General features: G+C 40.8%; 2 protein-coding genes across 2 annotated transcripts; both read left to right on the forward strand.

The window, feature by feature from the left end:
* The first annotated feature begins 1,175 nt into the window (after window positions 1-1,175).
* On the forward strand, window positions 1,176-5,457 carry rgra (retinal G protein coupled receptor a). The gene is made up of 7 exons (XM_085799996.1): window positions 1,176-1,559; window positions 1,897-2,053; window positions 2,528-2,649; window positions 3,176-3,329; window positions 3,445-3,562; window positions 5,072-5,185; window positions 5,293-5,457. Exons 1-7 carry the CDS (start codon window positions 1,481-1,483, stop codon window positions 5,434-5,436), a joined length of 888 nt encoding a protein of 295 aa, XP_085656122.1. The 5' UTR covers window positions 1,176-1,480; the 3' UTR covers window positions 5,437-5,457.
* Window positions 5,458-15,130: 9,673 nt separating this feature from the next.
* On the forward strand, window positions 15,131-18,173 carry slc18a3a (solute carrier family 18 member 3a). The gene has a single exon (XM_085799990.1). It carries the CDS (start codon window positions 15,973-15,975, stop codon window positions 17,524-17,526), a length of 1,554 nt encoding a protein of 517 aa, XP_085656116.1. The 5' UTR covers window positions 15,131-15,972; the 3' UTR covers window positions 17,527-18,173.
* The last annotated feature ends 1,065 nt before the right edge of the window (window positions 18,174-19,238 follow it).

Raw genomic sequence — 19,238 nt, forward strand, 5'->3', positions numbered from 1 at the left:
TAAGATACTAAATTAGTAATTTTGTCATAAGATGGGGATGTGGAAGTGTAAAGTGTCCAGAATAGAAATAAAAATTAAATACATCTTGGACCATTTGCATTTGCATATAATTTAGCACTTTATACATGTTCACCTATATTTAACATGGTTCCTGATCTTATAATCCCAGGACCGAGACAGACCTTGGCCACACAATGTCATGCTTGTTCCCCCCTCCAGCCCTATGGCATGAAAAGCTCAAAGTGATGTTGCAACTGAAACATGACAAATCCATTGAAGGCTGCATGATGGCGGGGTTTAATTTCATTCACACACTTTTACTAATTCTTTAGTTTTAATTGTACTCCACATAGCCAATATATACAATAAAAAGAGTAAAAAAACAAACAAAAAAACAAAGCCGCAGACCAAATCAATCCTCTGTTGTGTCTGCAGCTACAGAAAGTGCAATTTTGTTTCATCCGACTATCATTTCCGGCAGATGTAGAGTTAGTTTAATCTCTTGGGGCCAGTGTGTCTTTCAGAAGTTTTATTATTGGCTGGAAAAACAACAACAACAAAAAACAAAAGTCCACAAACAAAATGCTGACATATCCAGTTTTACATTCACTGGTCAAAACAGTGTCCTGCCATATGGGTCAAAGGCTTAATAAAGATCCAGAACAACAACAGTCACATGGATCCTGTGTAGTGTATTCACAATAGTCATTTTCCGTCATTAATAAGTGTGTGGGTAGAGTCAGTGTAATGAATTGAAATCATAGACGGTATAGAAAATTGAATTGATTAAAATCTACATCTGATTATAATTTTTCAACATTAACTCTGATTAAGCTGCAGAGCATGGCCGTGCATATAGAAGGCTTGAAATGTGGAAACAATAAATCTATGTACAGTTGTCTCTTACCAGCAGATAAGAGAGATGTCTGACAGTTATTTACAAGGAGCCTTTATTTCAACACTGTCATCACTGGATGTGTCCAGTTACACATTGATGATTATCGTCATGGTGCAAATATTTGAGGGCTTTTGTCTCCTCATTTGATGAGAGTGTGTTTCTGGTTGGCAGGATGCGGACACCTGTTGTGTCTCCTTAAAGCGACACGGACCCATATGGGCTGCATCAAACAGCGTCGTGCGTTCGTTTGACATCAGCAGCACCCGCATCCTCACCGGGACACAGACACAAAGGCTTGTTGTGTAACTAATTGACGGCTTTACTGTTGCGGTGCGGGCAAATACGCATTAAGGGTTGCGGTTTGTGTGGTTATGTTCATTAAGACATTCCTGTACGGATTGGGGCGACAAAGAGAGAGAGAGGGGGGGCTTTACATAATAAAGTGCATGCTTTTCACGTGAAATGCGCCTTTAAAAGCGGGCTCTCCTCTCCAGTCACACCGAGGCACATCGTAAAACGAGCGGACGGAGGAGTGAAAAGTCTGTGACAGCTGCACTTTTGTTGACTCAGATCGGCTTCAGGATGGTCTCGTCTTACCCTTTACCGGATGGCTTCTCCGAGTTTGATGTGTTCTCCCTGGGATCTTGTCTGCTCGTGGAGGGTGAGTGTTTCTCGTTTTTGTGCTGGACTTCAGCCAAATGCTACGAGGGCTGCGCTCGCTGCGTGTGTCATTAACCTGTAACCCGGACCTGACGCTGCCCGCGGTCACTGACGGCATCATGTCGTTGAGGTCGGGGAGACGATCTAATGAAACTACTACTACTACTACTACTGCTGATGGTCCTCTGGTAGTCTGGAAACAAAGAAATGGCTGCGATGTTTACTCGCATCTTGAAAAATGTCACGGCGAGCGCGCTGACCTCCATTCATCGCCGCATATAGGCTACTGTAGGCTTTCATTCATGATTTTGTACTGTTTGTTTCTGTTCCGCCAAAAGGTCTGCTGGGCTTCTTTCTCAACGCGGTGACAGTCGTTGCTTTCCTCAAAGTGAGGGAGCTCAGGACCCCCAGCAATTTCCTAGTCTTCAGCTTAGCGCTGGCTGACATGGGCATCTCCATGAACGCCACCATCGCTGCTTTCTCCAGCTTCCTGAGGTGAGTGGTGATGTAACAGCTCTTTCGTAATCAATATCAAGGTCAGATCATATGTGACCATTTACATGTTATGGGCAAATAACGCCGCCGACAGCGCTGGCTACCTGTCCTGGAGGTGAATTATCTACATGGGGTTGTATAAGGGATACAGACAGAGTGATGGATGCTGGGTGGGTGGGGGAGGTGGTCAATACACTGTCATGATGTGCAGAAGCAGAGGATTTTCAAGCTGTAATCAGGAGATGAGAGATGCTGGTCTCAGGGTCCATTAGTCCAGGGATTGTATATACTGTTATTGTTATTATTTTAAGAACATCTACACTGTATATGTCACTGGACTGGAATATGTAAACTGATAGTAGCGTGAAGGTTTTCTACCATCATCATCCTGTTACAGACAACTCATCCTGAAGGCACTATGTTTACAAATTCTTAATGAGCTCATCTCTACAAACGCATCCCCCCTGTCTCCAGGTACTGGCCTTATGGCTCTGATGGATGCCAGACTCACGGTTTCCAGGGTTTCATGACCGCTTTGGCCAGCATCCACTTCATCGCCGCCATCGCCTGGGACAGATACCATCAGTACTGCACTAGTAAGTTAACACCTGCATCAGTCTATGACCAGACCACAAAACCAAATTCCACACACACACTGAACAGTTTTTTTTGTTCTTTGTTCTCTCTACCTGATCTTAAGACCTTTTGCTTTTTGTCTTTAAATTTGCCATAGACTTTTGTAATTACCATAACTAACCAGGACATTTTGGAACAAATACCCAAATAAAACTGTGACTGAGTAGACTTGAGTATGACCACCACCTCTACACCACTGAGATTATTTCTCACCCTCACTGCTATTTGTAGACATCCTGACGTAGCAGGATACAAGGAAGGCAAACGTGTTTCAACACCTAACCTGCAGTTCTCAGATCATTCACAGTTGATCTAATATAAACGTTTTGTAACAAATTACTTTACTTAGACAATTAAACATTAGCAATGACTAAAGAGAGCTGCCTTCACATAATTGAGAGAAAAAAGTAGTCAAGCATGTATTTATGTTTTGTAGTAGGGGTTTAAATCTGTCCTGATCAAGTGTTTGAACCCTGTTCCTGTCAGGAACAAAGCTTCAGTGGAGCAGCGCCATCACCCTGGCTGTATTCGTGTGGCTCTTCACTGCCTTCTGGTCCGCTATGCCCCTCATTGGCTGGGGAGAGTACGACTACGAACCACTCAGGACCTGCTGCACTCTGGACTACAGCAAGGGAGACAGGTGTTGTATAATATTTTCACTGTGTCGTGAAAGATAAATATATTTCTTAGTGTTTTTTGTTTTGAAGTAGATGCAGCTTGTGCTGATTTTTTAAATTGCATTTCTCTCTCCACAGAAACTATGTGTCCTACTTGATCCCCATGTCCATCTTCAACATGGCCGTTCAGGTGTTTGTTGTGATGTCCTCATACCAGTCCATTGCACAGAAATTCAAGAAGACTGGCAACCCCAGGGTAAGTCCAGTGACATTGATTGAAAGTGTGTGTCTTCAGAAGAAATTCAGTTTTCTCTGTATGTGAAGTTATAAAGATATACAGTCCGAGATCTCAGATGCAATTTGGAACAGCAATTTTCTGTTTTCATATCAACAGAGAGGCAGATCGGCTTAGCTTTGCCTCAGTCACTCCAAACCCAATTTTGATTACATGCATGACGCAGAAGAATCTAAGAAACCACCAGTTATAACTAAAGTCCAGCCAACAATACAAAATCATAAAGATAACCTCACAGAAAAATTGTACTCATTTTGATGTCACCCATTGGATGGAGTCAGAGGAATAATTTCATCCTTCCTAGCAAAAGCACACATCGTCACATGGCGCTCATTCATTGTAACAAAACAGAGTGAATGGGGCGGGGAGTGCAGACCGTGACATATATAGGTCATTGCCTCACGGGACAGACCGGGTGCTTCATTTGTTGGGAATGTGGACAGTAGCTGTTGTGCAGTGAAAAGAACAATGTATCTGTGAGTGGTGAGTTCAATAGCGGAGTTCCTCAGGGGCTGAATCAGGTTGCCTCACTTTATATTGCATAACCTCATTACTCACAGTCATCTGTGTTGGCTGGAGGCATTTTCTTTTGAACACAACGGCTGCAGAGTAGAGATGCCAAAAGCTCTTCACCACGACAATGAAATTATGTAATGATCAAACGTCTTATAGTCACACGCTGCCCAGTTTATCATGAACATTACGTGTGTGCAGTAAAACATGGCCACTGTCCAGTGTCTGATGTTCAGTAAGCCTTAAATAACCCTCAAAATTGACGTCTCAGGACCCCCATTAATGGGCGAGTCAGCTCAAGCCCACATTTGCCAAATTCTGTTTAAACCGTTAGGATTTCTAAGTGAAGTTTCCAAAAATCCCACATATACCGGGGTGAATGTGTAAAAAAACAAAAGGTCACCATGCCCAGAATATTTCCATTAGATCGAAGGAGCAACCATAAAAACATTGTGTGTTTGTACAGAATATTTCATATAATGTAAACATCAAACGTAGCAGCCTCAGCAAAGAGTTGCAGAGGCTAAAACAGAATATTTATATATACGTATAAATGACATTGTCAGACAATGAGGAATAAGTCTTTCTTTTCCAACCATAAAGCTTACGTTAAGTGTTACATTTTTGCTTTGTATGTGCATAAATTACACCAGCATCTTTATCCTTGAGCTCTTTCTGGTTCCTAGCGGAGACTGAACGCTCTTAACACAGACACTATTTTTCTCCCAGACATTATCCCAGGCGTGTGACTCCCCCCCACCACCACCAAGTAGAAACCACAAGGCATTTTTGTCTCCTTCACTCTTTATGGTTGATCGGTGACTAATCATTCCTTTTTGTCGCCCCTCCCCACCCCTTTCTCTCACTCTTTCTCTCTCTCTCTCTCTCTTCTACTTTCCATTCGTTTCCACATTTATCCCTCCTGCTCTGCCTCTCTCCATACTTTACCCTCTGTAGTTCAACCCCAACACCCCTCTTAAGACCATGCTGTTCTGCTGGGGCCCCTATGGTATCCTGGCTTTCTATGCTGCCGTGGAGAACGCCAACCTGGTCTCCCCTAAGCTCAGGATGGTAAGGACGACTGAGTGCAAATACATTATAATCCCACTATAATTCAAACATATTAATCCTGATTTTGCTTGATAACAACCTGGTTGTGGTTGCACCTGTCTCTGCAGATGGCTCCAATCCTGGCTAAGACTTCCCCAACCTTTAATGTATTCCTGTACGCTTTGGGAAATGAGAACTACAGAGGAGGCATCTGGCAGTTCCTCACCGGGGAAAAGATTGATGTGCCCCAAATTGAGAACAAGTCCAAATAAACTGAACATGTAATAATTACACACACCTACTGTCCTAGTGGTTTCTCACAGGTACCTAAATGTTTCTGTTTGTGAGTGCATGTGCATGTGTTTGTGTCTTGAGCCATTGTCCCTTGCGCACATCTGTCCTGGATGTGCGCTTCATTGTTTCTGCTGCTGTTTTTGTAAAGGATGTAACAGACCTTAACAAACTCATGATTTCTCAGGTCAGAGTCAAACTTATGATTATTTTATTTTATTGACTAGGATATTATTTTAATCTTAAATGAAAACTCAAATAATCCTACAAAGAAAGTAGTGTGGAGCTGCAAGCTAAAGTATATACCTCATAGCAAATATCAACATCTTTAAAAGAACAGTAGCTCCTCAACCCAAACATCAATGTAGCACGACTTTCCTTCTGGCTGAAGCATGATGTAAACAACTAGTTCACTAGCCAACACCTCTGTTGCCAAGAGACTGTCATCTGAGCCCTGTCAATAATCCTTAAGTGCAAAAGTCCCCTTGGCACACAGCCATTCAAACATGTTTGTTTCCTGTCTGTATCCTCTTGAGGTGTGAAGGCCTTAAAGAAATTGATTTAGCTAAAAATAAAAATAAAACACAACCGAGGGCGAACGTCAGAGGTTTATGACGTTTTTGACCCGAGCCTGGGGACAGTGTTTATCACGCCTGTCAGTGAAATGTGAAAATGTGTGCATGCCATTGATGTCTCGTCAGGCTCTATAAAGTCGTCAGGGATAGCCTGAGTAGAACTGCACTAATCCACTAAACAAGAGGACCATTCTTCAATACACAGCCCCCACAACAAGTTAGAGATTAGTCGCTGGTTGTAGATTAACTGGACTTGCATTCTCTCCACTAGATTTACATATGAAATAAAGACAGAAGCCTGTGTGACATTTAAATAGTATCCAAACGAGATAAGGCAGACCTAATCACTGGTATTTACTTAATGGATTTTTTATATAATCAAATCAATGAGAAGGACTAGGCTGTAAATTTTAAACTTAGCTGCAATTTAGTTTATTACTTACTTATCTATCAAACATGTGAATGTCCTTAATTTATAAAATTATTATGTTTACGCATGCATGACTTTTCTCCTCACAAATCTCATCTTAGAAATAGGGCATTGCTTTTGCTATTTCTTTGACATGGGTTGTCTAACCACAGTGTTAAACAACTCACAGCAGCATACTGGTTATCATATAATCAATATTCTTATAGTAGGTTTCAAAAACCAAATCATCCACTGTTGTGGTTTTAATGTAGCATATGATTTAGTACTGTAGCACAGGATAATGAGGAATGTAATTAATGTACAACACATGATCAGACTTTGGGTCAGAGCAGGGCATACTTCTAAATGGAGTAACATCGTTACAAGTGCCGCTGATCAAAAAAAGAAAAAGGGTGGACACTTTTTAAACACTTGGGATATTTACACAGATTCCATTTCTGCACCATTTTGTATCCATGTGATTTATGACGTCATAATGTAAATCCTCTACAGCACAAACAGGCCTATTCACACCCTAACCCCCCATTTAAATGGTCAAGTAGTTGTAAATGTGAGGTTCTTTGACATCTTAAAGATTAGTTGGGGGAAACATCTGGACTCCAGATATTAAGAGCCTAGATGAGCCTAAATGATTCCTTTGCTGTATAATTTGGTTATATACATTTTGTATAGGCTACTTAACGGCCCCTGTGAAATCCTGTTCATTTTTATTCATATTTTATTGTATTGGGTTGAAAATATAATTAGATTTTTTCCTGTGTTCCGTTTCTCTGCAAGTGATCAGCATATAATGGCAACTTGCAAAGATCCATCGATTCATGGTTAATCAATAAAAGATTAACACTGTCTAAACTCTTTGTGCTTCCGACTCCTCTGTCTTACATCACCATGCAACTCTCATCTTACATATGTTATAATCATAATACAAAGTACCCACAATGTAAAAGCGTAATTCTATTTTCCTCTCTATGACATTTCAGAAGACTACTTTACTTTTTAGCCCAATAAATTTGCTGGGCAGTTTGAGTTATCATTGTATTTGCTTTCCAGATTCAGATTGATACAAAATATATTCAAATAAAATGCAATATCTTAGTTTAGTCTTATGAGCTGCATCATTTACAGTAGCCTAAGTGATGTATACATTTGTATAATAGTATAAGTACATACTCATATTTACTTTTTCTCAGGTAAAATGTTGTTACAACTTAAATATCTCACTACTCCTTCCACTACTGGCCGTGTGTCAGCTCATTTAAAGAGGACTAGACACAATGAAGATAACACCCAGAGGTTGCAGCATACAGTAGAAGCTCCCACTTGGTGTTTCTAAGCAGATTAGTTGAGACAGGCTGTCAGTGGAGCGCGTTGTTGCATAATTATGTGATAATGACACATGTGCACTGGGCAATCCCAACCCCTGCGTCATCCCACCCCTTATTTATTGCAGCTAATTCAATCATCAGCATAGAAAAACAACAACTATGGATTACACTTTTCAAATATCATGACAAGTACTTGAAATAAGGATTAATTTAATCTTACATGCACGAACCCTGAACAGATTATTTTATCTATAATCAATACAAACTTCCTCTGCAACCTCCATGACGTGAACATCGAAGTCCCCAGACACTGATGGACATATGGAGCTGTCATCTGCTGGGAAGAGCTACTCTGACCCCACTTCCTAAACCACTGTAGACCACGATCAGCTGACAACAGGGATCAATGGAGTTTTACAGTTTTAAAGAACATTATGCAATAAATAGTTATGAAAACAAAATTTACATTAAAAGTACTATTGTCATAAGCCTATTCAACCCCATTCATTTAGACTCTAGTTCTTCTTGATTCAAAGAAATAGGCAAGTACTGTGGCTTCTGTGAAATGGTAAGAGCTCTTAATATGTAAGTAAATTATAATTTCTCCAGGGTTTGAAACACCAGAGGATTATTGACGCAAAAGCCAAACTGAATGCCTTGTGTTTTATCAAAAAAAAAAGTTTACGTTTAATATAATGGTGGGGAGGAGATTGCCTTGCACAGCACAGATTAGAACCTCACAATGCACACAGTGCCGGTGGTGTCAGGAATAAATCAAGCCTGATGAAGCCCACATGGGTGAAACGCGTTGCTGCTTGACTTTTTAAATAAATAATCAGTGTTTATATGACCCCTTTGTGTGCGGTGGAACTCCTTCCTTTTTTTTTCTTTTAATATAATGGTGGTTCACTGTTCCCCTAGGACTACAGAGTAAATTAACATGTCTGAACCTGACACATTAACCAATGTTTAAGGCTTGCAATGCTTAGTGATGCTTAAAAAATATACTTTTCTTATATTTTATTAGTATTCAATAATGAGTTGTCGTCATAGATTATGTTCACAGATTTCATTATTTAAGCCACACTGGCCACAGATTTACATCAGATGCTGGATTATGTTATACTTTGAATCCAAATGTCTGGCAGGAGACCAGTTCGATTTTTTTTTTTTTTTTTATCGGCTTCCCCTCCCCTCTCTTACAATCAAACATATTCAGGTACTTAGAGTTCACTGAGGATTATGTCTGGTCAACCAATGAAGTTTTCATATGGGCTTTTTGAGAGGATTACACAGCAACATGAGCACGAGTGCCGGAGAAAAGAGAGAGTTGGGGAGAGTTAGGAAGACTGTTTTCAGAAAGAGAGTCAGAATCAGCAGCTCCCTGAGAAACTAGGGAGAATAAACTATAATACTAGTACAGCGGCTGATGACCATGGTCGTAACACAGGATAATACTGATAATAATAATCCAATCAACAACAAAACACAGATCATGTGATTTTTGTGTGAATGCTCTTGATACTATCAGCCTCAGTAACCAAGTGAATGTATCAATCTAGATAAGGAGAATCACCTGACTCTGGAGTGCAGTAGATAACAGTTCACTTGTTAATAAAATGTTACGCCGTATTTCCTAACGGTTGGCCAGTTGTAGAATTGCAAGCAATTATGAAGATAAAGATCAGTGGATAGATTAATAACAGCTACAACAGGAAACTACATGTTACACGTCATAACACGTCACTACTCAATAACTACAAAATATCTGAAATCTTCTTAGGCTTATGCATTAGTCTGCAGATTTTTGGTCATGGCTAAAAATACATTTCTGCCTCACACTGCCCTGTTTTATTATTATCATCTCATTATACAACCTGCAGATACAAAAAATACTATACATGTAAAGAGATCTCACTCAATATTGCAAAGATATACTGTACATTAAGAAAACATATCACCAGCTATATCTGAAATCCTACTGCTCAGTGAACGTTGAGGTGAACAGTCTCTCCAACCTGGAGTTCATAATTTAGTTTCCATCTTTGGTAGAATCAGATGGTAATTTCAACACCTCGTGGTTGACCTCAGGCTCGGTCGAGCATAAAAACGAGGTGAAATGTCAGTCTGCTGCCTCGGGTCGACCACACTCTCCTTTACTCCATCACTTATCTTGACTGTCAGATGTGAAGCCGATTATATAACCCCTAACCCATAAGACTGCATCCACACACGCACGCTCGCACACACGCACACACATATACGGTATATACACACACGCTCTTGTTGTGCAGCCACAGGACAATCAGTGGTAATGCTGAACACAGCTGCTCTTCCAATCAATTCATTGAACCTGGGAAATCACACCATTTGTACACAGTGTGATTTACATGTAAAACAACATGAATATGTGGCAACATTGTAAACACATTCAATCTTAAACCAACAATAACATACTATACACACCTAACATATTGCATATGAGACAAAAAAACATATTTGTTTAAAAGAAACAGTATTTTTACAGGATTAGTGTGCCTGTGTAATCTGGATTAGAGTGGAGCTGTGCGTCACTGCTCTTTAGAAATCGCTGTTTTAATTCATTAAACCGCTCACTTTGACCAGTATAGGGAGGACAGTATTGTGACCACTTCACACTATCCACACACTGACTTACACACACACACACACACACACACACACACACAAATACACACACACACACACACACACACACACACACACACACACACACACACACACAAATACATATAATACACAATAGAGCAGCTTTGCTGAACAGAAAATGACACTGAGATTATTTCTACTGTTACACTCGAGAGGTTAAGATCATTTCATGGCATCAAATATATTCCAGCCAAGCTCAAGTGGAATGCGTAACATTATTTCCTTTCCCGTAGATGTTTTTCACCTAAAATTAAAAATGAACAAATCGTTTTTTTTTGAGGATGTGGAAAAGGAAATGCTGTTTTCCTACAAGGTGGCAGAGTTACTAAAATTGAAGGGTACACATCTCTGTTCACTTTGACGTTATGAAACTCTCCAGTCAGCATGACGAGCAGCTAGACTACACTTTGATCAAAGGAATGTATAATTCACACATGGGTACGATTTTTTTTTAAATCCATTCAGCAACATGGATTATGCTATCAATCAACATTTATATTTAATGCAGTACATGCAGTATCCTCTAAACAAATATAGACATATATTTAATTCTGTATTGCTCTCTATTTTTATCTGCACCGGGTTGTTGAGCTTAAATACAGGACACTTATATAAATGTATCTATAGCTTGACTGTTTACAGAGAGTGATTGGTGTAAACACATGCTAAACACCAAGTTGGAGTCAGTTATATTGTTATAACACTGTAATGTAACCCACTACATTTATCTGAAGGCTGCACTTTTTTACTTACTGCAGTGTCTGAGTACATCATTAACATCAGATACGCTCATAAAATATAACTGTGAAGTCATACTGTGACTCTTCTGTCATGCTAGAAGCTCTGTTATGCACAGTCGTGCTCTTAGCTAAATCTAATTAAAGGTTGGACCAAAGCAGCGGACAGTGTCATCATGATAAACAGAGAGTATTTAACAGGATGGTAGATTGAAAAAGTGCACTCAAGGAAAGAGTTAGACAAAGAGCTGCACACCACAAATTGTAACAGACTAACTTTGTCGGACGTTGTCAAACAGACATCGCACAGAAGAGCAAGTCCAGACAAACAAATTGCAAGACCGGGAGTCAGTCTACTCTAAAACGGAACCAATCAGAGCAGAGTAGGGCTGGACAACAATACCAGACACTCAAAATGAAGTCTAGAGCATGACAAAAATAGATAAATATTAGATATAATTAAATAAATTGTACATGTTGTATGTATGTGTTCTATAAGGAAGTGACAAAAATAGTGATAAATACTGGATTCTGTAGACACAATCTTATATGAAAGTATTTGATAGTGTTGCCAGCTCTGTTGTGATTGGTTACTTTTGAGACTAGACTGGCTCGCATACCAATATGTTGCCAGTTTTTCTTTGTGATGTCTGTCTGACAATATCTGCACCTGTCACTGTTAGATCAGACCATTTCTCTGTTGAATTTACTTTTCCAAAATGTACCAAACTGTAAACTTTTCAGGAGCTCTGACAAACAGCCTGGTTTTCTTTTCAGACTAATTTCCTCCTTGTCTTTCTTTTTTTTCCTTCCACCCTCCTTTCTCCCATTCTCCTTCCTGAGTTTTTTCAACTGATTTGGAAGCATGAAATTGCAGATTTTATCCAACAGTAGACATAAACTCCACTCTTCTGAGTACATTTCTCCTCCCCCTGCTCTTCCTTCCTCCTCTTCTTCCTTTCCCTCCTCAGAAAACCTATTCCAGTTCACAATGACTGCTTTCACTTTGCACTGCTGGCATTCAGTTTACATTTACTAATGTAAAATGTAACACTTGACTCGTACCACTGTGGTATTGTTACACATAAGGGAATGTTTCCAGTACAGCTCCCACCAGTGTCAACTACAGCTGGAATGCAAAGCATGTGAACTTTGATAGCTCTGATAATCGAGGAATCTGCATTTACAAACCTGTCTGTCTCTCTCTCTTGCAGAAGGCAACCCATTGCTAATTTTATGAATGTAGAGTCATCTATCTATTTACAGATTTGACTATACCCTTCGTATTGTAATCATTCAAGTGCCTCAGGGTTATTTCTGGTGTTCGGGCTGTGTGCATTTGGCTGCAGCGGCTTGGGATTTTGTGCGGCCGCTAGAAATTAATACTTTGGCAGCCACTCAAGATTACATGGCGATCTTGAATCTCCTGAGCTAGTTTCAAATCAGATCAGAGCAGAATCACTGGGAAAACAGCAAAAAATGTTGATCCCCTAACACAGCCAAATTCAGTTATGAGGGCAGTGCTGACTCCGCCCTCAATATGAGTCAAGTGGACATTGTACCAAAAGCAGATTGTTTTCCCTAAATAAAGAGGTGACCGGCAAAACAGCTGAAAAGGTTCACTCAGACTGAAATGTGTGGATACTGACTGTTTGTGTTTGTCTCTCAGCCCTTTCTTTCCCCTTTCTGAGAGAGAGAGAGAGAGAGAGAGAGAGAGAGAGAGAGAGAAAGAGAAAGAAAAGGAGAAAGAGAGAGAAAAAAGAAATAGAGAGATCAAGCACAGCAGTCTCTCTGGTGAATGAGAACCACTACCTAAGCCCAGTTACAGTATGTTCACTGGGGGAAATAAATGTGATTATCAAAGCTGTTCTCTCACTAATGTGATGTAACGTTTCATCCAAAAATAACACAGAAATATTTTGAGCCGCTTTGGTTCGATTCCTAATATTTCTTGCCTGGACCCCCTACCCACACACACACACACACACACACACACACACACAATTCTGTTCTGCTCTTCTGATTCTTCACCATACAGCCAGGAGGAGGATACAAATGTGGTGTTTGCATGTTTCGAAAGTCTGATTACAGGTGCCATGTTGAGGTCTTCTTATCTTTGTATTTTGTTTTTTTGTGTATTTGTGGCATTCTGGGCATTTCGTTGTTTTTATGGATGAATAAACAGAACTTTTGGATCATTGTGTTTTTTGAGTGTCCTAGGTTGTGTGTTTTTAGTTACTGAACGTGGACCTCATCATCTTGTGCTGATTTCTCACAGTATCTTTAATTTACAGTATAGTTAGCCTCTTCTTAGGCAGTGACTGAATGTACAATTTGGGCTGATAAACAGAACTCCCTACCAGGTACAGTGTGGTGGCCTTGAAGCTGGCTTTTGTTGTACTGTGACAACTATAAAGTTGAAAATCCTATAGCATTACTAGAAATGCATGAGGATATGAGGACATCTACTGGTTGAAAAAGGGACACACCAAACACTGCATCCAAAGACCAAACCAACAGAGAGATCATGTTACTTCAAGCAACATCATGGGAACTAAAGGTGTCAACACACATACTGTATCTCCAGTTAATGGATTTCTGAAAACATTATTTAATTTACCAGTAGGCTAATGCACTAATTACTATTACTCATTTTGAAATCAATTAACATCAAAACATGTTTTTTGTTGTTTGCATTTTCCAAATAAAAAAACAAGTCAACAACTTTCAGATAAGGAATAAAATATCTAGAAGGGTTAGGGTTAAAGTTAGAGGGCTTTACCTGACCAATTCATTCTCTATCCACTAGATGTCAATACTGCTCTGTCTCTGTTATAATCATCAATCCATGGTATTCTGCAGAAACTGATAAGCCATTTAGTTTGATTCATTCTGAAAAAAGGTTGAAACTAAAGCAAAAAGATAAAATAAATAGAGAAAGACTACAGAAAACACTGCCCCTGCAGTGATGCAGTGATTAAATTAAAAACTATTTCCAATCCAACCATTCTGTTTTAAATGGTATTGCTATTCTAAGTGCCAATATCTTGAGTCAACCCATAGAAGGAAATCTGGCTCAGCTGTGATACTCAATTCAAGTAACTTTTCTAAAGAGGTCGATTTGCATTTAAACTTAATTATTTAACTCCATTAGTAGATTGCTTTTCACATGTGGTACAATACAATGGATGATGGCGACAGCTGCTGAACCTTCTCCTCACCAGTAGAGGGTGATGTCCGTCTGTCTTTAAACACCCACTTCACTCATTTCATGCATCCTCATGAGGAGGAACAGATACGATCTCTTGGATTTTTCTTAAAATGTGACATGAGTTGTGATTGGTGGTCAGATAAAATTATATCTACAATTGCTCAGAGGACATAAATAAAAAGTGTTTTTTTAAGTTAAACTGAACACAACTTCGTGCATAAGAAAGAATTTTGAAGAAAAAGTAGTAATTAAATAATGCAGTAAAAATTTAGATAAGGATGAACTTCTCAGTTTCAACAAAGCAAATATGAAGATCTGAGTCTAACGTGATTCCAAAGCAAAGAGAAAGAACCAAGTTATTTCTCTTCCGTCCGCAGATATCCCACACAGAGAGATGAGAGCGCACGATCAGTCTTTGCTGTCTCAAGCTTTCGGTGGTTTTTGCTCTGTTACACTTCAGCAATGTAGTGATGCGCATCTTGAACCTAAACTCACCTCCCTGATGACCAACAGTGTTTAAGTTTGGAAATGAAGAACGTATGAAATTAAAAAGGGGGAAAGTGGGAAAAGAAAATGATCAAGTTTTATTAGTCCAGATTTTAGTGCGTCCTCTGTGGAGCTGTCCGCTGGAGTGTGGTGCTGAAACGAAACAGTTTGGACTGAACGATGCGGTGAAGTATGTGTGTTTCTTTGTATCAGTCAATGAAAGCTGCAGGTTTCCTCCTGTCACCGAGTTCACAATTAGTTAAAAGCTCAACGAGCACAGATTTTTGTAAACGTGTCCTACTTTTAGACTTCTAAGTTAAAACTGCTGACAAATGTCGTGTAAAATTGAGAAGGAGAAGTACAACACCAACTGAAGCAAGCATCGTCTGCTCTGCTTCGGAGCAAGTGAGTGGACAGCAGTGTGCACTCGGGATTTTGAGTTTAATTAGCATAAAAGATCTGCTGGAGAGCAGCAGGACCGTGCGTCACAGCCGGAGATGTGAAGGGGGAGGGGGACACCTATGGGAGTCAACAAACTGCGGTGTGTATTCCTTCCACGGCCGACAAAAAGCGGTCCGGTTGATGTGAAATGATGACTTAGCTCGCAGCGTTACAGGTGACTGGAGACAGCTGGGAGCGTCTGGGAGCCGGAGGGGCGCAGAGCAGACGGACCTTAAACAGCGAGCGCGCCGATGAAGCCGTCCGGCACTGTGAGCTGCAGGTGATTCCCCCCAACTTGCGAGTGCTGCCCGGGACCAGCGCGTCACCTGAATGACGGGATATGAGACAATGAAGCAACTAGGGACGACGGGGATAAAACGGGTCCAAGTCACTAAAGTGGAAATGCGCGTGCGATGACGGACGGCGCAAGGGACAGAGAAGAAGGTAACGCAGAGGAAAGTTGTCTAGCTCATTAGTAGGGCTCCCGGCGCTGGATAAGAAAAGGAAAGAAGGGAAAAGACAGAACAAATGTACCAAGTGTGCATAATTCTATAAACAAATCGAGTGGGGGAAGGCGACTATTCTTTTTTTTCCATAAGATTTGAGCAAGAGAGGGATAAAATCATGGAGCCGGAGGAGACCACGGGGGGACACGGCACTAATTTCGCACAATCAGCCGCCACCAAACTGTCCCAGATGAGTGAAAGAACTAAACAACTCGTAGTCAAAGACCCAGAGCGGCAGAAACGGATTATTCTAGTAATAGTCTGTACAGCACTTTTGTTAGACAATATGCTTTACATGGTAATTGTGCCAATCATACCTGATTACCTTGAAAATCTACAAAAGGCAGCGGACAAAGCCCAAGAGGCTACAGTGCACCACATCAACTCCACTAACAGCACCATCCACACAGTAGCCAAGGGGAACTTCGACGTACAGATAGGTGTTCTTTTCGCCTCCAAAGCCATCCTGCAGCTTCTGGTGAACCCGATAAGTGGCACGTTTATAGATAGGGTCGGGTATGACATCCCGCTCTTCATCGGGCTCAATGTCATGTTTCTCTCCACCGTCATATTTGCCTTCGCTGAGAACTACGCGACCCTGTTCCTGGCGCGCAGCATGCAGGGCCTCGGCTCGGCTTTCGCGGACACCTCAGGGATCGCCCTGATCGCGGACAGGTACACGGAGGACACGGAGAGGAGCAAAGCTCTGGGCATTGCCTTGGCCTTCATCTCTTTTGGGAGTCTGGTGGCGCCCCCCTTTGGAGGGGTCCTCTATGAGTTTGCAGGGAAGCGCGTGCCCTTCTTGATTCTGGCCTGCATCTGTTTCGTTGATGGTGTTTTGTGCCTCACTGTGCTGAAACCTTTCTCTAACCGAGAGAGAGAAAACATGCCAGTGGGCACCCCCATGTATAAACTGATGATTGATCCTTACATTGCTGTGGTGGCTGGTGCTCTGACAATTTGTAACATCCCCCTCGCCTTCCTTGAGCCCACCATCGCCAACTGGATGGAGGAAAACATGCACTCCAGCCAGTGGGAGATCGGCATGACATGGTTTCCTGCATTCTTCCCCCATGTTTTAGGTGTATTTCTCACTGTCAAACTAGCAGCAAAGTACCCTCATCTCCAGTGGTTTTACGGGGCTATAGGCATGGTGTTCATAGGCGCGAGCTCCTGCACTGTGCCAGCCTGTAAAAACTTTGGACAGCTCATGATCCCGCTGTGCGGAATCTGCTTTGGCATCGCCTTCGTGGACACGGCGCTCCTACCAACACTGGCATTCCTGGTGGACGTGCGACACGTCTCAGTGTATGGCAGTGTGTACGCTATCGCGGACATCTCATACTGCGTGGCCTATGCCCTCGGGCCCATAGTGGCCGGAAAGATAGTGCACGACCTGGGTTTTGTACAACTCAACTTAGGCATGGGCCTCGCCAATGTACTTTACGCACCGGCGCTCCTTCTGCTGAAGAATGTCACACAGATGAAGCCTTCTTTCTCCGAGCGAAATATGCTCCTGGAAGACGGCCCAACGGGACTGTATGATACTATTAAGATGGAGGAACGGGAGAAGAAGAGAAAGGGTTTGTGCACAACGATCGACGAGAACGGCACTGAGACCTTCGCGCAACGGTCTTATTCAGAGGAATCCTCAGGAGGAGACTATGCGTAAAAAGACCTTTGACTGAGTGTAAAACTATCAAAGTGCCCATGTAGAGTTGTGTGCATCCCGTCTGATCAATTGCATAACACGTTTAGGATTGTGTAACGACAATTATTCACTGCTTCTGGTGACAGTCCCCACGGATATTGTCAAATCAAGTAGCTTCAAGCTTTTGCAGTAGAAAGGAGCTCGCTGGCGTTTGTTCATGTTAAAGTGAGAGTATTGTGAAAGATTTGTCGAGATAAATGTCTATTCTATTCATTAACAGTAGGCTATTTATCACTGTAATAGAAACCGACTCATATTGTATTCAGGGACTATGTGTAAATGTATTTTAACAACAAAAGAGGACAAATTATAATGTATGCGTCTTTTAATGTAACCTGTATTCCTTTAGCGAGAGTTGTGCTGCTATAAACTCAATATGCAATACTGTGTCACACTGCAATTTTAGAAGAAAAACCAGATGGAAAAATGAAATCTTGTTATTTTTTTCGTTTATTTTGGATGATGTACTTCTGGAATGCATAGCCTCAGTGTATGATCTGCGACTGTACATACATGTATATTCATGTACATAATTAAATCAATATTATGTGAATGATGCTGTTTATGGAAATGGTTTATTCAGGCAATAAAATAGATTATTTATTGCGGTATACGACAAGTTTATTTTTCTCTGGATTCCACACAAACAAAAAGAACATTATAATATGATGATACTTAATAAATATGGTTATATTTATAAAAACGCAACTTGTCCACGTAAAACAGATTTTTTTCAGCCTATGAACATGAATTAATGAATTAATTAGATCATCTAAAATTTGATTCATTAAGGCCACATTGGAAATCTTAAAAGAGTCAAAATTACAGATATAATAATATAAAGAAGGTAATTTCTCCTGATTTAAAGATTTTTTTGGGAAAGGGCATATCATTTATTAAAGGATCCTACGGTTGATATTGTGTTTAAAATAAACAGTTCATCAAAGCATCAGCGTTTGAAGAATGCAAATCTTTGCACTCAATATTAAATGCACAACGCCAAATCAACCAGGTGAGGTGAATGCGCCCAAAAGCAAAAGTGTTGAGAACTCCAGAGGAAGCAAGAGCTCCAGCAAGAAATCCACGGAAAAATGCATCCTAATCGCTCCCCGGTGCGACATGTGAGCATCCGAGGCGTTCAGTCCGCGTCTAAATAAGGTGGGGTGAAAATGTGAAGTGCCAAATAAACTTCTCGGCGAATAGCAGGACTTCTGGGAGGAGCCTGCCTGCCAGGAGGGTGAGGTACCATCTCAGCCTCTCTCCTGAGCCAGCGAGGGAGTTGTGCACTTGCCATTCCCGGAGACTGAAAGATGTTTAAAATGATTAAGGATTAAAGTCGTGAAATTTAAAAGAAATTCGACCAGAAATGGATTCAAGGTGAGGAAAAGATCTTAAGTCCTTCCTTGAGCTTCAGGACGAGTGGGATTGTTTAATACAGCTGGTGAGTAAATATGTACTTTTTATATCATCATCATTTTAATTTTGTAAATTGTCTAAGTTTATAAATGTTCATTCTGTCAGCCTGTTAACATTACATGAGAAATTCTTGAACATCAAGCGGCATGCGAAACCCCTCAAAGTGCGCCTCATAATAACTGTATAAAATACTTTTTTTCCTTTTTTTTGCATTAGATGAAGCATTTCTTCTTGTTATCATAACAACGATGAATCGT

Source organism: Trachurus japonicus, chromosome 15 (assembly GCF_045865225.1).
Source record: "Trachurus japonicus isolate A0001 chromosome 15, Traja_1.0".
Lineage (NCBI taxonomy): Eukaryota > Metazoa > Chordata > Actinopteri > Carangiformes > Carangidae > Trachurus > Trachurus japonicus.

Excerpts from the sequence above, each read along its gene's own strand:
- slc18a3a (XM_085799990.1), top strand. The coding sequence starts at position 15,973 with ATGGAGCCGGAGGAGACCACGGGGGGACACGGCACTAATTTCGCACAA.
- rgra (XM_085799996.1), top strand. The coding sequence starts at position 1,481 with ATGGTCTCGTCTTACCCTTTACCGGATGGCTTCTCCGAGTTTGATGTG. Across the intron at positions 2,650-3,175 it reads ATACCATCAGTACTGCACTA|GAACAAAGCTTCAGTGGAGC; the intron begins GTAAGTTAACAC and ends TGTTCCTGTCAG. Across the intron at positions 3,563-5,071 it reads AGAAGACTGGCAACCCCAGG|TTCAACCCCAACACCCCTCT; the intron begins GTAAGTCCAGTG and ends TACCCTCTGTAG.